This window comes from Corvus cornix, chromosome 13 (genome assembly GCF_000738735.6).
Source record: "Corvus cornix cornix isolate S_Up_H32 chromosome 13, ASM73873v5, whole genome shotgun sequence".
NCBI classification, from domain to species: Eukaryota; Metazoa; Chordata; class Aves; order Passeriformes; family Corvidae; genus Corvus; species Corvus cornix.
In genome coordinates, this window is record NC_046343.1 from 14,257,862 (window position 1) to 14,277,061 (window position 19,200).

General features: G+C 42.7%; 1 protein-coding gene across 12 annotated transcripts in view; it reads right to left on the reverse strand.

Annotated features, from left to right (window-relative positions):
• LOC104693513 (ankyrin repeat and KH domain-containing protein 1) overlaps nucleotides 1–19,200 on the reverse strand; it is a 101,158-nt gene that overhangs the window by 14,433 nt on the left and 67,525 nt on the right. For all 12 annotated transcript variants that reach the window (XM_039559345.1, XM_039559344.1, XM_039559338.1 and 9 more), the window contains 15 exons: nucleotides 15,966–16,111; nucleotides 15,742–15,853; nucleotides 14,839–14,984; nucleotides 13,243–13,385; nucleotides 12,211–12,424; nucleotides 10,815–10,990; nucleotides 9,880–10,042; nucleotides 8,698–8,793; nucleotides 8,284–8,400; nucleotides 7,091–7,265; nucleotides 6,277–6,730; nucleotides 5,769–5,846; nucleotides 3,491–3,637; nucleotides 1,950–2,060; nucleotides 246–395 (listed from right to left, as the gene is read on the reverse strand). In XM_039559345.1, coding sequence (XP_039415279.1) covers nucleotides 246–395; nucleotides 1,950–2,060; nucleotides 3,491–3,637; nucleotides 5,769–5,846; nucleotides 6,277–6,730; nucleotides 7,091–7,265; nucleotides 8,284–8,400; nucleotides 8,698–8,793; nucleotides 9,880–10,042; nucleotides 10,815–10,990; nucleotides 12,211–12,424; nucleotides 13,243–13,385; nucleotides 14,839–14,984; nucleotides 15,742–15,853; nucleotides 15,966–16,111 — 2,428 coding nt within the window. The remainder of the gene's footprint in view (nucleotides 1–245; nucleotides 396–1,949; nucleotides 2,061–3,490; nucleotides 3,638–5,768; nucleotides 5,847–6,276; nucleotides 6,731–7,090; nucleotides 7,266–8,283; nucleotides 8,401–8,697; nucleotides 8,794–9,879; nucleotides 10,043–10,814; nucleotides 10,991–12,210; nucleotides 12,425–13,242; nucleotides 13,386–14,838; nucleotides 14,985–15,741; nucleotides 15,854–15,965; nucleotides 16,112–19,200) is intronic.

The window sequence follows — 19,200 nt, forward strand, 5'->3', positions numbered from 1 at the left end:
TCCGTAGCCTCAATCTTACACTGATCTGTAAGTCTACTGTAAGTTCAGTGCAGCAAGTTATTCCTTGACTTCTGTGTATCTTAAGGAATATTTCTGAAGTCGACTGTCAGCATATCTTGGCAGCAGGAATGTATGTTCTATTCTAGAACAAAGAAGCTAAATAGATCCTGCCGTAGAAAGCAAACAAACTCTTCAATAAATGACACTGTGGACTAACTCAAGACTTTCATTTTGAGATACTGTACCTTATAGTGATCATTCTCTCTCCATTCTTATCTTTTTGCTTATCAACATCAATGTGGGCACCAGTGACATCTTGAATTGCTGTGATGTTGCACCCACCTCTTCCCATTATTCTAGATACGACAGAAGCTGGGACTGATAATTTCTTTGACCTATATCACAAAGATCAGAAATCTGTGAAATGCATTCAGACTTCAAAGACAGACAAAACCCCTTTACTGTCTAACAGTGGCTGAAGTAATATTCTTAAGGGCAGTAAGTGGTTTTCTGCTGATCCTTTTTTCACGCTTTGGAGCCCCTTTTAAAGTCCCCCACTCAAATTACTCATCATCCTCAGTACCTGACAAGGATTCTCCACTAGCATTTATTCCACCACTATTGTAACACAACTATATGAGCCTCACACTACTTCAGAACCACTTTTGGATTTTATTTTATCTTGGGTACCTCTCCAAAGTGAGACAAATCCTTAGCTTATCAACCTGAATTTGCATAAGCAGTGCTGCTTCTAACATAAAAACCCATGGCTTAGCTACTTTGACTGTTTATAGCAAGGAGAAGGTGGCTTTCCAGTGTTTGCCCAGTGATCAGCTCTGTAATATCACCTGCATCCACAACCTTTTAGTATCCACCTCCTTCAGACCTCAAGATCTGGAAGTGTAGTGTCACCGATAAACAACGGTGGGTGAAAGCAGGTGAAGGTGTGCAGTGCTGAGATTTAGGGAGCTGCTGGAAGCCCCTGTGATGGCAGCCTGAACTTGCAGGAGCAGGCTCACTGTCAGGCCACAACACTGTCACCAAAGTCAGTCAGTTCAGGGTTTTCCTGATTCACATGGTACTGATGGGTCAGAGCAAGCACACAGTATTGGGAAGTGTCTGAACACAAGCTCTGTTTGCAGACAGACCTCAGCCAAGGTCTCTGGGCCACCACTGTCCCCAGACTTTAAGGTGTGTTGGACTTCTTGCACCCAAAGCTGCTTTGAGGGTTGCTACTGATGTGCACTGGCTCAATGCTGAACAGTCACAGGGAATTCAAAGGGATTGGAGAAACCACTGCAGTCCCAGGTGCAGGTGCCTCTGAATGTGGTACAGATCCCCACCACCCGCTGGAAAAGCTGCCAGCTTCACCCAGCTATTCCAGTCTTGGAAACTAGTAAGTAACTTGATCCTCAGGGAATTGTTTGTCACTTAACAGGACTTCGAGGAAACCTATTTTATTTTAAACATCTAAACACGTGGAAATGTTTGAAAGCAACAGAACAGCTTATGTTGCTTTCACCAAGGTGTTTTTCCTTTCCTCCATTCCAGCCAGGACAGCACACTACAACCCTTCCCATCCCCAGAACCCCCAGTGCATGCGCCCAGCTCTATCCTAAGGCTGTTTCATGCTTTGGGTTTCTTTCCCCACCTCCACTTCCAAGGCTCCCCTCTCAAGACAAACATCACAGTCACTCCCTCCCCAAACCAGAGCTCTATCATCACCTAAGTTTCAAGAACACCTGTATTGCTCACAGGCTCCTGACTGTACCTTGGTCTGCTTCCACCTCAGCCCACTGGGGACCTCTGGCAACCACTCAAAGAGGCATTTCTCTTCCAGGAGAGCCCACCCCAGTGCCCAATGCCCTCCCACCCATCATCCACAGCCGCTTCCCTCCCTCCCTCCCAAGGCTGATGGTTTTGACCTAGAAAAGTGTCTCAAAAAGTACCTTTTTGCTCCGGAACAGCAGCGCCCTCCTCTCTGCAGCTGAAATTGCTCAATTGGTGTTGGCTGCAGAGTGTTGCTGGGGGGAGGGTCTTTCAAAACTCTGCCCACTTGCCTGTCAGGGGCAGAAGGGATGTTTGCATTGGTTACTTTGATAGACATCCCTTCTAGCTGGGGGTCACTCACAGGGAGAGGGAAGAAGAATTCTTGTTGACACCAGGAGAGACTTTAGTAGAGGGAGGGCACTGCACCCGCGCATCTACGGTCACCAACAACGCTCTTTGGCAGGACACACTTCCATCAGTCAGGGCACAGCAAACACCAGTGCAGAACACTGTATGGAATATTCCTTATGGCACAGGGCCTGATTCCTCAGGAAAGTGGATAGGGCAGGTTCTGGATGCCATGTCTAGAACACTGCCATGACCAACACAAGAGCAGACAACACCCACGCGAACATTTGGGCTGAGCCAAAGAGACTCGAGAGCCCCTGGAGAGCAGGAGCAGCCCCAGGTCAGAGGGCGGTCAGGGCTGTCTGAGGGGTTCCTGCCTGCACCACTCCCCAGCTGGGGGCCAGGCTGCCACCACACACCCAACAAGGCCACGTCACTGTGGAGAGCCCATTGGTGACCACATCAAAAGGCAGAGATCAAACCAACTCTAAGGGGTCAAATACATAAATTTTCATATTAAACTGCCTTTTAAACCTTTATTAAGAACAGTCTGTGGCTTCCACTAATCCAAATGCACTAAGCCCTCTGTACAATTATGTTCTTTGCACATAGCCTAAAATTCTCCAAAATGAACACATCTGGTCATTGCCACTGCAGAACACAAAAGCAGGAGGGCTTCCTAAGTGCACCCAAAGCATCTGACACCGGTATGTTTGTGCTGTCTTCCTTTTTGATAAAGAGAACAAAAAAAGCAAAGCCAGACAATCACTCTAGTTAGAATCAGTAGACAACACAAAGGTTACAGAAGAGATACTGGGATGTTAATGGCCATACACCAAAACCAAACAAATTTTCAAAGGAAAAGACTGCTTTACAGTAAATCTTTAAACCTAACTGTATATCTCTAAGCACTCACTTTAAGGTGACACAATTTTCCACTGAATCAGTGATCAAGGTCACTGGCCAAAGCACAATGAATTTTGGCCCTGAAGGGATCATTCACCTCTCATCTACTCACATCCATTCTGCCTTTAGTTCATGGGCAATCATCTGCCGTAGGGCTTTTCACTCCCTCTGCTCCCTTCTCCTTTTATCTCGTCCCCACATCCTTTACTCCACTAAAATCACAGGTTTGCTTTATTTTCCCATGCCAAATACGATGTTTACGTCATGTTCACATTAAGTTAGTGAGGAGCTACTACAAATTAGGGCTGCAGTTGGTTTCCCCAGCACTGCCAGAGAAAGTGGGGTAGGATTTTCTTGTAAGTTAATTCTTCAGTTATATAATCTTGCTGGACATTCTGTATTTGAGAATAATTTACAAGCTAAAAAGCTCACAGACAGTTTTAAAACATAGTATTAAAGTCTTTACCTTCTAACCACTTCTTTCCAGCCTTCTTCTCTTTTCTGGCCTCTTTTTGGACTGGTCAGATTCAGCTTTACATTTGGAGAGGTCAGAGGCAGGGAAACAGCCTTATAAGTAGTCGACAAAGAATTCGAGTGACCTTCACCATCAAGTCTGGGAACAGAAATGTGCTGATTAGAAATTACAGAATAAAATGTCAGCATACAGTTTACATTCCTGCAGCTTAAAACTAATAGCATGAACTGTTTCCATTCTTATTTTCTACCATGAGCAACTGTTGGGTGACTTTGGGGAGGGTTTTGTTTTTTACCTTTTAGTCCAGTCTATACCCTTCCTTCAGAAAGCAGAGTGTTAAACTGAATGAAGTAATATCAGAAGCACTGAGGACATCAGTATAAAACAGTTTTAATAGGTGGTACACAGCCACTTGGGCATCTCCTGATTATGTGTCTATAATGTGTTCTCCCTTCTTAAATAGCTTTTTAAGAATAGGTACTTTGGTAATAGTGTCTCTTTCTTATTAAATACTTGAAAATGCCTGGGTTTTAGCTCTGTCACAGATTCCTATAAAGTGGTTCTAGCCCTCACCCCCCACTTTATGAACAGGTAACTGAGACACAGGTATTTGAGCATAATGGTATATTTATGTTGCAGCAGCATCATTTGGAAGCAGGTGCCAGATATTGTTACCTGCGCTAATACTGCTCCAGCAATCATATATTGATATATAAAGTCTGGGTGAGAGAGAAAAAGAGGGAGAGCGAGCAGACAATCTCTTGTTGGCCTAACTGGTCTGTATGGAGGTGGAAACAGCAGCACTGGGAGCTCACAAGTTCCTCTGCAGCACTGAAACAGGCAGCAGTCTTCACCAGTCACTGACAACCTGGCCTTGTGTGATTCCACCAGCAAATTACAGCATGGCTCAAAAATGTAGAGGCCCTCCTGCTTCAGCTCTCTTGGTAAGCAGCACTCCTCTATTACATTCAAGTTTTTATTCATCCACTTTATTCCCCATTCTTTACAGCATTTATGTTTGCTGTGTCTTCTCACAGGCAGACTGTTTATACTACATTTCATACAAACTTCAGAGATGTCACCACATCTCAGTAACCCAAGCATGGGGATTACATGAAAAGCAAAGATTAAACAATAAGGTTTTTAAGATGGCAGCACTTTCTCTCTTTAGCTTAGTAAGTTCTAGCTCTCTGATAATACACCTAGCCAAGGCATCTGCAAGTTCTCTGGAGAACTTGTCCTCAGGTAACTGTAAGAATGAGGCAAAGAAAACAAGAAAATGCATATGAAAGAAAAGAAAAAAGTCCACCGGGGAATATAAATTCCAGAGTAGAATTAAAACTTTTGCCTGCTTTATCTGAAAACAGCTAGGTATTTTTCAGAAGAGCATCATTATGCAGTCTGAGTTGCAGTTTCAATTACAGCATCATTGTCATCAGCATGTCTGTGACTAAAGAGGAATTCAGAAAGAGCAAACTTAGCAATAATTTTCAGACAAAGTCTGCCTAGAGCACAGGCCAGAGAAGCCACCTGCAGAAGTTCATAAATATACCAGCCCCATTTTGATGTTTACATACTGTCTTGCTTCCTCAGTGTACTTTATCTAACAGAAGAACCACCTCTAACAAGGAGTCAGAAGGATGAATTTAGCTTGTCCTGCTGCAGGGAACTGCACAGGACCCCAAGGCTCTTGCAGCAAACCTTGGATGAAAGGTCCAAGGCAGAAACAATTTATGTTTGTAGAACAGAACAGAGACCAATTCCAATTTCTAATGCTCCTAAGTGGGAGCCCAAAACACATACCCTCTAATCACAAGGGCTGATGAATCCATTCATTCTGCATCTAACTTGAATGTGGGGAAAAACAGGAAAAAGAAAAAATCCTAACTCTCCTTCCACTCCCAGACAAGCATCTCAATCAGTCTGACAACAGCCCTGCCTCATTGCCCTTCTTAATGCCACAGTGTCTTGTGTTCTTATTGAAGCTGGCCTCTCAGTCAGCCCGGTGTCCTGCAGATCAACCTCCATGCCCTCTCCTGCCAGTGCAGAAAATGGAAAGAGAAAACAAAACTATGGGGGATCAGAATTGTACTACTTAGATGTAAAAACAAACAAAGACTACAGACCCACATGGGATCTAAGCTTTCTGATTCAGACCAGTTCAGAAAGTGGTGGTGTAAAAGTTATCAGCACATTCCCAGGCAATTGAATGACCTTTTGAACCATTCATATGGCCCCTGTACATTCTCTGAGTTCTTCTGACTCTCACCTCTGGCTTGACAAGGTTATATCAAACTGGCCATCAACCTGGCAGGTGAAATGCTCGGAGTCATCAACTTCTTCTCTCCTTAAAAGAAAGAGATTGCAAGTCAAATGAGTTAATGATGAAACCATGAAATAATCAAAAGGTAACAAAACCACTTCTGTACGTGGATAAGTAAAGCTGGCACTTCCTTATTAAATTCTCAGCATATTCCCTTTAAGATCTATTCTAACAAAGCTGACAATGCAACATGGATGCTTAAAAAGTGCAAAGAGAAAAGGCCATTTTTCTCAAGTAGTATTAAAAACTAGCCAACAATGCCAAAAAATCTTCTTCTTACAAGATTTTAAAGAGGTTATGTTCAACAAACTTAACACAGCTAGGCAAATAAAGCAGCCTCAGTCTCTCTAGGCTCTGGGAGTGTACAGTTGGTGTAGAGCTTAAGCTACAGAAAATTTACACTGGCATAGGTGGAACCTTGTAAAACAACAGGGAAGCAACAGGGCAGTCTCACCTCGTTGGTGTTTTGGAAGCCGAGGTGCTGTTTTTTTCTTCCTGAGAGGGGATGAGCAGTGAGGCATAGCGCCGCTCCGAGGAGTTCGTATCCATTGTGAAGTTCAGCTCTTGGCTTTTCCCTCCACTGCTGCTTTCACTATTGCAATCTGTGCTATCCAAGTTATCTGAATCACTGTTCCCACTCGCACCACCACCTCTTGGCTCTCCATTTATTTTATTTTTATCTGCTTTTTGCTGTGCTAGAGATATATGCTGATCTGGCAAAATTATCTGCATATTCTGAGGAGTCTCTTTTGTTTTATTTTTCTTATTTTTTCTATTTGTGCTGGGGGTAGTCACCACATTAGCTCTCTTTTTCCCGAAGGCATTTGTGAATGTAGTTGAAGTTGCAGAAATTCCAATTGTAGTTGTAGTAGTTGCACTTGGAGGCTCTATAGGAACTTCTTGCTCCACTGAAAGAAAAGCAGTTTACATACAATCAGAACCCACAAAACAGAGAAATCAGTGCCCTCACTGAACACACTACAGCTGAAGTTATGCTCCTTGCTGAGCTGTCAGACTACTTGCACCACATTCAGCTGTAAATCCTCCAAGAGTGAAAGACTTTTGTGAACGAAGGAGGGGGTGAAAAAATGAGCAAAGGAGTTTTGCCAGGAGCTCTGACTATGGAGGGAAAAACCAGGGCAGCAGCCATGCAACACTGTCAAATAGGAGAGACCAGCTTTCAAACAGATTCCTTTACCTTGATGGTTAGAAGGCAAGACCACAAAACCCCCACAACTGCATTGTTCATAGAAACAGTTGCTCTTTACCTTCATCATCGTTTTCTTCTTCATCGTCATCTTCTTGCAGTTCCAGAGTTTCCTTAGGCTTGTTTTCTTCATCTTCTTCTTGTTTTCTTTTTTGTTCCTCTTTTTTCTTCTTTCTCTTTTCCTTTCTTTTCTCCCTTTTGGCTGCAAGAGCTTGTTTTCTGCTCTCCTCTCTTGACTGTGTAGGAGAAAAGAATCCATATTTAAACATTTTCACACAGACTAAATTATACTTATTATTCAGATCTTCTCTCGAAGTCTGGGGGGAAGGAGAAAGGAGAGCACAATGAACTAGAATGACTTCGGCACATATTGAATCATCACACAGAAACTGGGCAGACCTTATGCAACAACAGGACTAGCTGGTCCCAAAACTTCTAAGGAAGATAACAAAGTAACAGCCAAAATAGAAGTATTAAAAAAATACAGTTTTACTGAAAAACCAGAAAAATCTCTCATCCTCTCAGTCCTTTCTCAAACAAACATTTAATAAGCTCAGTGATATTTCTGGTGTGATGTATACATCTTTGATTCAAAAGTCAGTACTCAAAAGAGTATTTAATATAACATGGCTTTAATTTTAACCATTTAAAAAAATATTTATGGAATCAGTCATCTGCTGCATTGTTTGTGCACAGCAGCTGATGTGTGTTTAACAAGTCCACAACCTGGAAAATTTAATAAACTAATGTGGAACATGTCAAAAACTGTAATAACCTCATTTACGAGAGCCCACTCAAGAGTGTGGTACTCCAGAACAATTTACAGTATTCTCAGCAAAGGGAGAAGGGGATTTTCTCCACTATCTGCTCAACTCCCCTGAGCAGAAGTCCATAAAATGCTTATGGACTATGATTTACACACATAGAAACACACCATGTACCACACCATGAGACTGGAGACCTCCCTTACTGACACGTCCTCTGTGATGAGGTGATCCCAGAGAACTACTGCCTAAGGGAACTATTGGTAAGTGCAAGCTTTCCTAGAAAGGACAATGAAGTGGCTGAAGCAGAAGTCAGTTCTAATTCGTCACCCTCATTACATGCCTCACTTGTGTGATAGATTAGGGGAAGGAACACACACATACAGTCCAAGCATGAAGACTGACTGTCCCAAGAAGCACCAAAGGAAATTCAGCCTAGAGATTCACACACAGTTCAAACACTGCTGCACAACAGCAATGCTCTACTCACCTTTTCCAGGTCTAGCTCCTTCAGCAGTATAGTTGCATTTTTATTGGCTTCTGCAGCCTGCTGGTCTTTAGCTTTCACAATTGTCTCCACACACTGGTGACACTTTTTCAACAGGTCCTGAAATGCAAGCTTGTCTTACTACCACAGTAATAAACAACAACTGAGGAGTGAGGCTTGCTCTACAAACATGAGATTAGCTCCTCTCCATTCATAAACATACAAACTATTCCACAGAATAGGATCTAAATGTTGATTTCCTTTTTAAGTGCTGTATTAAAAAGGAGACACGCACCAATCTCCAAATCAGACATATATGAGCAAACGTGTACGTTCAGTTTTCAAATACTTAAGAATTTCCCATGGATATTTTTTCTGGAAATTTAGGCCAGGGTCTTCTCCCCAGGTCCAACTCACCTTGTCCGTGATGGTCGCTATGTAGCGCATGCACTCAATGTCTGAAGGAAACTGGTTAACTTCTTTCACCAGGAACTGAACTACTTTCACATGCCCCTAGAACAGCAAAGAAAATTCGAATCTTTTGTATATAATTGTCAACATTCATCATCAAAATACAGGCGTGATATCTCTTAGCTCAATGCAAGGACTGAAAATAAGCAAGAACATTTCTGGTAAGCTGCTGTTTGGCTTGTTCAGTGCTGACAGCACAGCCACTGCTCTGCTTCAAGGTAGCAAAGCCACCAACAAGCTCTTCCACAAGTTATTTTTTATTTTAAAATACAAGGACAAGAGGCAGATCTTCATGGCTTTAGTAACAGCCAAGACATGAGACAACCCTCTTTAGACACCATCTGTCACCCAATCACTCTCCTGCCACTCACCCCATGGAGCTAACTTAGATTGTTCAATTACAAGCTAAGTCAGCTCAGGGAACTGAGCCACCTGAATGTTATCCTGGCAAGCACATTCCTCTGCTGCCACTGTGCAACCACACAAAGCACCCAACTGCTGCTTCTGAAGTTGGGTGAAAGCCAGGCAGTGAGAAAGCAGGGGCAAGCTCAGCACTGTTGTTTGTCAGAAAAGCTGCACACTTATTTGCCATTTTGTTAAAGGCAAAGCAGCTACAGTTAATAAATTCCTCTGCCACAGCTATGCTCCTTGCATCCAACACCACAACTGATGGAACCACCACAAAGCAATGTTCTTCCTGCCAAGAAGAAAAGGCAGTGGGTGACAAAAGAGCCAACTACACAGTGTCCCATCACAACAGATTAGGAACAGAACAAGAGAAGCACAAAGGAATCAGGACAGCTTATTGCAGACTGGCATTGTGCTCATCTCAAAAGCAGGATTGAAATGGACAGTACAGACTGCAGAAATATGGAAACCTCAAACAGTCAAAGTTTTTGCACAGTGTACAACCGGAAATTATAAAGCTAACATCATGTATGGAAGAAAGTTCTTCAAGCCTCAGAAACTGGATCTGTGTGAAGTACAGTAATTATGACTTTGAAGCAGATATTTTATCCAAGTAGTAATTTTGCCACATTATATTTGATTCTTCCAAAACCAAGCATTCAGATTCAAGACCAAACGAGAGGCACTGTTTTGAAAACATAAAAGAACTTGGTCTCCTACCTTGCGAAATGCTGACATAAGAGGGGTAATTTTCCGATTATCTGCAGCATCCACATCTGCTCCTGCTTGTACAAGCAGCTGGACCACGTCGTAGTGCCCACCATTAGCTGCCAGCCACAGTGGGGTGTTTCCTTTCTTGTTCCGAACATCAATGTGTGCCCCTCTGAAAACACAAACCGAGTGAAATGGGATGAGTAAAGGTGGAAGTCAGAGAGCAAGACCACAAAACATCACAGTGCAACTGGATATAGAACTTTAATAACTGAAATATAGTGGCAAGATATGAGAAATTCTGTCCCTGAAATTTGCTGTTTCATTTGCAGGGAGTGACACGGGGATTATTTAAACCTCCTTGACAGAAATGAACATTCATTTCATGTCACCTACTGCACCAGAGATATGCAACCAGCAACCTTTAAACTAGCAGTGTAGTGACTACCCACAGGACAAAGCAGCCCCTTCAGATATGCTTGAAAAGCTCAAGAGCTACTTCCAGGCTTTGCCCCCCAAGTGACAGCACTCACATGGGAGCTGCTGGATTCATACACAAACAAGCTGTCCAAGCCAGACACCGTCTGCCTGCCTCTGGTCCCAGCTGCCTGCTTTGCTTAATTAACACTGCAAAAGCGAGATATTCCAGGACAACCCTGAAGAGTAGGGAACAGATTAACCATCCTACTTTCAAAGCTTCCCATTCCCTTTGCTCTCAGGTGCACGAGACAATGTAAACAAGAGCACCCTTGCCACAGAGGAATACAGATATGGAACGAATGTGCCACTAATCATTAGTCACAGATGCTTTGGGTTGGAAGGAACCTGAAAGCTCATCTTGCTCCAACCCCCTTGCCACGGACAGGGATGCCACTCATGAGATCAGGTTGCTCAGAGCCCCACCCACTCTGGCCTTAAACACTTAATGAGAAGAAATGATTTACCTATTAATGAGGAGCTCGCAGAACTTGTAGTGACCCTTATCTGCTGCAATTGTTAAAGCCGTATCTCTTGAGGAAGGCACAGGTGGGGCATTCACATCTGCTCCTTTATCAAGGAGAACCCTTCCAACCTCTGCATAGCCTCCTGAAGCTGCTTCCATCAGAGGTGTGAGACCAGTCTGTGCAAAGAGAACGAGTTACTCTGTGAAATCTGTACAATATACTTCAGATAAGACATAAATGATTCCTACAAAGGGAAATCAGATTTTTATTTAGCTGCTTATATTTAGTTTAGGAGCCTAACTTCAAGCAGTTTCTTCCTCAAAAAAAACCCCAAAAACCCAACCAAAAAAAACCCCAACAACAAAACAAAACACCCACACACAAACCAACCAAACAAAACCAACCCAAAACCCAAACACTCTTGGGCTTTGATTTATACAAACCCAAGCAAACGGTTGACTAAGAACCACCAGATACCTGTCTCAACAGCGAATGCAAAGTATATAACAAGATCTCTACAACAGAGGTTAGAACAGATTCAAATGAAGACACAAGTGTTTCTACAAAAATACTCAGAAACTGGCTTTATAGCTTTTCTCTAGCCTCCCTTGGCACTGAGACTGATCTGGGCCCAACTTAGTTGCCAGGTCAGACTGTTAAAAAAACTTACACCAGCTGCTAACATGCCCAACTGACCATTTGAGAGCTGGCTTTTATCCATATCCCCTTTTCTCCAGCCACAGTCATTCCAGAAGCAGGCGGGGTAGACAGACACAGCAATTATTTCAGCAGCCTTAGGAGTTACCAAAAATTCCTTTGTGCTGGGGAAATCAGTCTGGCTGTCTACACAAGCTTTAAGCTTGCTTTATGGCAGGAGACACAAAGCTGTCCCAGAGCACCAAAGGATGGGACCTGTGGAGCATTTCAGAGGCACAGAAGGTCACAGTACTGAAGCCATGGGTTCTACAGCAATGTAAAAGCTTTACAAAGTTTGACTGCACTACTTCTGTTGTAGACAAGACGTCTGTTCTATATGAGAATCACAAGTAACACTATTCTCTTCCTGCCTAGACTTCACTTGCATGTAAAAATATCTGTATCTCTTCTGTTACTGAGTATCACGTCAAGTTTAAACCTGAAAAAGTCTAGACAACAGTCAATCTAAGTTTCATTATAAACTCAGAAAGACCAGTCAGCTTTTCCCTAATGCAAAAAAATTCATCATCACTGATGCTTTTTTATTTTTTAAAAGAAACCAAACTTATTTCAGAACATTTAAGTGCTCTGATGTAATAACTCCTCTGAGCCCAGAGAGGCTCAAAGCTACAGGAAAATTTGAAGAAACTGGATGACTCAGAGGCAGTAAGTCATAAGGAAAGGCAAGTCCCCCACTTACCTTTGCCCTGTGCTCGACATTGGCCTTCCTGTCCAAAAGCAGACTGACCACCTCTGCCCGGCCCTGGAAGCAGGCCAGGGTGAGGGCTGTGTTGCGGTTGGTCTCGATTTGGGCGTTAATATCAGAGCCCATATCAAGCAGCAGCTTCACGGCAGGGACGTGGCCATTCATAGCAGCCAACATCAGAGGAGAAATCCCCAGCTTACTGCCAGTCCTAAGGGAAAGAAACAAACTGCAGTGCCCACAGCCAAAGAACAACTCTGGGAAATAGAAGTGTATCCACGAGCAACAACGTATTTTGTTGTAAGTCGGAAAGGAACATATAACCTACACAAAATATAGGCACTGACCTAAAATAGTAGCTTTTTTAACTGATTAGGAGAAACCACCAGAGGAACTGTATGCAATAGACAATTGAAATTTATAAACAAGGAAAATACATCTCAGCTGTTAGACATTCTGATGGCCAAAGCAGACATAAGCCCTAAGCTTCATATACTAAAATTGAGGCTACATCTGATTTTTTCAAAGAAAAACATGCTTCTAGCACAGCTGCAGCTTGAACTTTCCCTAGTTAAGAGTTCTCTTGCTCTATCCAGTGTTAGAATATATGTAAGTTTTCTTAAAATGAATAGAGAGCAGGCCTAAGAGACACTGCTGTGTAAATTTGTTCCTCTGCCTGAAAAAGACATCTTCAAACACAGAGCTGCCCTGAGCACTTTGGCTGCCTCCTTGACATGGTTCTATTGGAAATAGTTTGACTTCCAGACCTGAGAATGGTGGAAAAGGGAAATAATAGATCTGCAAACTCTAATCCCTTAAAACTTAGGTATAAGTCAGGTGAAGTCTGTGATAGTCAAAGGCAATTTAGAAGCACTAAGATAACATGAACATAAAAGATGTCATCAGTGTAGAAAGACTGTTGTAAGGAGATCTGAAAGCACCTGAGATTCCAACCTGTGCCTCAGGATGGAGCCAACAGGGAGTGCGCCCGTGCCATGCTGCAGCTCAGCTGGTCACATGGTACATTACCTGGAATTGATTTCTGCCCCAGCATTGAGAAGAATCTTGATGATGTTAACGTAGCCACCAGATGCAGCAAGGCTTAACGGCGTGTAATCAGACACATTCCTGTGTTCTTTATTTGCTCCCCGGGCCAACAGCAAATCAACAACCTGAAAAGACAGGACACGTATTAACAGACATATTGTGGCCTTTGCTATTATCCAGGGAGTGAAAGGATGTTATCACAAACTTTCCAATGTGCTACCAGTTTTCCGTGTCAACAGACAAGATTCCATAGGAAAACCTCCACCCTCTTCTGCTTGACTTTTCCCTATCTCTGTACAGCCCCCACAGCCCATGACCACAGCAGCTGAGCACTTGTCCACCAGAAAGATTATTTTACCTAAATAAAACTGCAAGGCCTTAAAGTGAAGCTCTTCCTGGGAATCTTAAGTTTGCAAACAAGAGATCTGCCCCACTCCCATAATGTCTCACAGTGAGCATCTCTTTGAGAAAAACGCATCTGACAACTTGAATTCAAATTACACTTGAGCCAAGTTTGACCAGCTGTATTATATGAACTTTCCAAAAAAACCTGTGGTAAAAATCAGAGCAACTGATGTTAATGGAACCAGGATGAGGAAGGACTCCTCTATCAGAAGTTGCTTAAGAGAAATAACAGGGAAGAAAATGAAAACATTTTGGTGATGTACTGTACTTCATTTTACTATTAACATAAGCTAGGTGATTTCCAAACAAGCCAGAAAAAAGGTTGTCTTGCTAAGCCAGAAACATAAGAGGTAGATTCTGGGATAAAGAAAAAAAATAAAGAGGAAGAACAGAAGACCTCAGCTGTTCAATACATAATGCTACTACTACAGCCCACGCTGATCTTGCCTTTTTTTATGAGAAGCACTTTTACTGTTAAAGATCTGCAATTGAAAAGCGAAGTGGAAACTTTCCAGTTTAGGCCAATTATTTTAATCCTTATATTAATCTACTTCAGAGCTCTTGGCCATCTCCATGCCATCTTCTAAGGTATTATGCACATGACTGAAATAGGAAGGATTTAACAAATCTTATTTGGACAACACCACACACACCAAATCTGACAGAGCTCTGAAACATCCTTAAAAGACTGGTACGTGTCCTGCATTGCATCTGCACTTATCAGCCCTGTGTATTATCACTAAAGCCATGTACTGCCCACACAAAATCCTAGTTTCTGTCCTTGTGTGCCTGCACTGGCTGTTTTGGGTTTGAGAACAGGGAAGATGGGTAAGGGAAGTTCTCAGTGAATAAAGTTACTCAATAAATATCTGCCTCCTTCACAGAGGTACCTACCCTGTGAGGATACACCGACTGAAGAAATACCACAAGTTATCACAAGTGACCATGACCATTAACTAACAAAACTGGGATAGGCAAGGGAGAGAAGAAACAAGTCTGACATTTCTTCTTTCTTTCTTGGAAGAGGAAAAAGCCTTAAATTAGCTACACTTAAACAGGTAAAAAACCTTCCAGAAAAAAACTAAGATGTACCATCAACAGAAGAAACCCAACACTGAACAAAAAAACCTATCTGCAAGTAACAACTCAAGCCCTTTGAGGACACGTCTGTACCTCCTGGCGTCCACCGGAGCATGCCAAGGAAAGCGGAGTATCCTTTGTGCGCTCGGACTGTGCTTCTATATCCCCACCTTTGTCCAGAAGAATTTCCACGACACCAACATGTCCAGCAGTTGCAGCCAGAATCAAAGGCGTAAAACCTAGTAACATGAGATTGCATTAAAAAGCAACCCTGAGCACCTCGTGTTATTAAGGAGCAGAAATTCACAAATGGGTTAATTCACAATGACTTCTTATTGATCATGTCTCTCCCACAGACTGGGAGCTTCCTGGTGGATGCCACAGTCTCAGAGCCTTTCCCAACTCTCTTCCAACCCTGTCACAGCGAGGTTCTGATTCCAGCCAAAGGCTCTTCAAAAGAAATCTGAACAGTGCTTGAAGTGACCAGTTTGGATTAAGTTCCAACCAAGTCCTCTCCTTGGAGAAGTCACAGCTTTCTGCTTAATTACTGTTTAATAAAGGTCCAACCAGTGACCACATCTGCCCTGTGTGCGTTGCTGATTGCCAGTGGTCAGTATGAGCTCCAATGCACGTGGCATGGTGGTTTGGTTCTCTCAGCTCTAAAAGATGTGAGATTTTGCTGAACTCTGTCCCTGAGAACAACGATACCCAACTTGACAACCGCCACCCTTCAGCTCTGTCAGCCAAGATTGGATGGTTACCCCCATCACCTCCTCTATCCAGCTTGCTGAGGTCATTTGTAGAGGACAAGTCATAAGGACAGAAGTACCTCATGGTTCACAAATCTGCTTAAGATCCCACTCAGGTGCAGACAGAAGCTCACTGGCTTTGTATGACCAATGCTACTATGTGAAGTGCAAGAATGAAGCCCCCATTTTGAAATTCACTGTTTCCAGCTGTAGCTCATGGTCAAACTGTGTTCTGTCTTTCACTTACCCTTCTTGTCTCTGTGTTCAATATTGGCACCACGTGCGATCAGCACAGACACGAGTTCCTCGTGCCCTCCCGCACACGCGAGGGTCAGCGCAGTGTCGTGATTACTTTCAGTCTTCGCAGATAGCAAAGAAAAAGAAGCAGGTATTCAGAAATTAAAAACAAAGAGGATTTTAGTATTTCTTCAACAGTACTAGATCCACTCAAAGCTAACATCGATTACTCACATGTGCATCGATGTCCACTGATGGATACATGGGGAGCACGGACTGCGAGGGCACACTGCTCGCTGCCTGCGGGCAGGGCTCGGGCGTCGGAGACTCGGTAGTGTGTGAGGAGCTTGTGGAGCCGCTGGGCACTCTGCTATTCACAGCTGAAAACAAACACCAGGTTATTAATCCACTCTCAGGAATGTGCCATTTAATATGAAAAATATTAAGCCCCATAAAACTGCAATGGTCTAACATCAAAACAGTAATGGGGGAAACAAATTGAATGTTCCTAAAAACAAAAAGCAGCTTTCCGGCAGTTAAACAGTGTAAGCATCATCTCCAAACTGTGATAAGTTAGAAAACAATTTTATGAATTAGTCTGTATGCATTACAAGTGTGAATTATGAAGGTGATTAGTTACCCTTTTCTAATTGTAACCTTCACTGTTAAAAAGAGTTCAATCATATGCTCAGTTTAAGCAGGCAAATTGTTTATCACTAACACACAAACCTAATGGTTAAAAACATAGTCTTATCCTGGAATCCCAAAATTTTTCACATAAAGGTTAGTGCACACTTAGCCTCCAGAGAAAGTTTTCAGAGCAAGATGACTGACAGCAATTCACACTATTAATCATGTCTCAGAGTTAAACCAACCCAGAAAAGTGGAAGGGAAGCAGACAGGAGGGGGCAGTCAACAAAAATAAGAAAGCTGAAAACTGTGCTCCCTAAAATTTATTCTGATTGATACACAGCCTGTAAAAGATGTCATCCTGAAGATCCAGCATTGCTCAGGGACACAAGGAACACAATTTTATCTGCTTTTTAAAAAAAAAATAACAATAAAAAAATTAACAACTGAGCATCAGATTTTTTTCCACCTAGTTTTAAATCAACAAGCAGAGAAATCTCCCTGGACATATCCACTGCAGGGCCAGGGCTCCTGCCTGCTTCTGGAACCTGATGAGAGTCCAAGTGGAGCCCGGATCCCTGTAATCAGCAGGGATTACCTGCCACGAAGGTCTAACACACCTACACACTAGCTCCATGTGTGCTTTAGCTTCAGTAATCTCTGCTCATAGAGCAGCTGGATTTGACAAGTATTGTCACTGCAGGATTGCCAAATGTCTCCATTGTGCAGCCTCATCAGCTGGAACACGCAGTGAGCTTTAGTTATTCCAAAACACACAGTATTTAGCAGTATTCCTGGAAGAAGCAACTGAAGGAAAACACTGACAGCTACAGTAAGAAACAAGCAGCAGCATTTTGCTTTTGTCCAAGCGTTAAGGGAAGAGGAAGAATGAACTCAAACCTGTGTATGACTTAGAGAAAAAATTTTGCAAACCTTTCCTAGCTCAACCTTCCTCATTCCATTGACAGATCGCACACCAGCAATTACTTACAGGAAAATGGTGTAGATAGAAAAGTCATAGAAAAAGCCCCAACATGACCATTAATACCACTAACTCAGCCTATAGAGCTGCCAGTGCCTGACAAAGTAAACACAGACTGAAGCACGGGAATATGGGTCACTGGGTTCATGGCAAGGGAGGTTCACTGAAATTTGGGGAGGTTCCATTTTCAGTTGTACTTTTAAGCAAAGCATTCTCCTTGGTGCATAGGCAAAACCAGCATTAACATTTGGTCACCACATTTAAGCAATGAAGTACCAGATCTGAATTCCTGTTACAGCCTTCGTGAGCAAACCAGATTTGTATTAAAAGTTTCAAACACAAAACCTCCCACCTTCATCTGCTCCCTATGGATTATCACTTATAGCAGCAAATGAGCATTAATTAATGCAATACGATTGTTTTCTTGCTTAATGCACTGAAGTGCAAGATAATAACTGGATTTCTACAGATCACTCCTTCCAAAATACAGACACCATATCACCCTGTTAAGGACTTATGTTAAGTCAAGCTGGTCCTTCCTCGTGGAAGACACCAGCTCAATTTCTTCTGATCTTGCAACTACAACGTAAACCCACATGCATGTGCTGTGCATGCAGAGCAGGGTGTGCAGAAGGACTCCACTGGAGCCAGCTTAAGGGTCTTAAAGTAATATATTCAGTATTGCTGTCACAGGTTTCACAAATTCTCTGTATTTCACAACCATGACTGAAAATATCAAAGTATTTCTCACATACTTTAGATTTTCATCATGTGTTTGAAACATATGAGTGTGCACTAAGCACTTCATGTGCACAGTAATAATGTTAAACATGACAGAGAACACCAAAGGCAGTAGAAATGAACATAAACCCTGCATTGATACCCTAAAATCTGGTTTAAAATAAAATCTAACAAATATTCCTACAACACCCACCAACTAATCACCCCCTCTATAACTGCTGAGTTTACAAAATGGCAGGATTTTTCTAAATGCTATTTTTTACTTCTTCAGTGCGGCTGGCAAGCTGGGCCCATAGAACAGCAGCATAATTTGTGCTCTGTGGAGCAAAAAAGCCTGAGAACTTCTGCCTCCATTTCATGGGGCTGATTTATCTCAGCTCAAGTTACACAGCAAAATACAGATTTTTAACTGGAAAATGACCTTGCAGCAATGGTTCCAATGTGGCATTAACATGGAACATCTGTGGTACCACAGCTTAGCAGTGAAAGCAGCACTGACACTGCTTGCCCTTGACTCCAAGGAAATACCAATTTTGTGACAGAGGTTTTAGATGTGTCCATAGACTTCAATACTCAAAAGACTTGCATTTAGAAAAAAATTATCCTGCACATGACAAACTCCAGGTTTCCCATGTTCTACAAAGGGTTAGCAATGTTCCAAAGGGTCTGTCTTAGTACGAGTTGGAAGCTGAATGCTGGTCTTTAAAGACATGGATGACTCTTTTCAAAGTTACAAAAAAATATCAAAGGAAACATGAGTAAAACAAAAGAAAGCAAGAACTTGGTATTTTATCCAAGTACAACTCTGGAGCATTGACAGTACCTGGAGCAAGCAGGTCTGGATGAGATTTCAGCTGTAGGCTGAAACTGTGGCTACCCAACCGCTGTGATGACACGAGCATTGGCAGTCAGGAATACTGGACTTAGGTTTGAGTTCCCCTTTCCTCGAAGGAACTGGGATTTTCAGGACAGAGAGAACCATCCTTTTTCAAGCCTGAGCAGCCTTTCAGCCTGACCAGGCAGCTTCTCAGTAACCTGCTACTGCAGAGGCTTTTGCACATTGGTAACTGCAGCTCCTTTCATCGGTCACCATTCCTCCCTCTATAGACTGTCCTG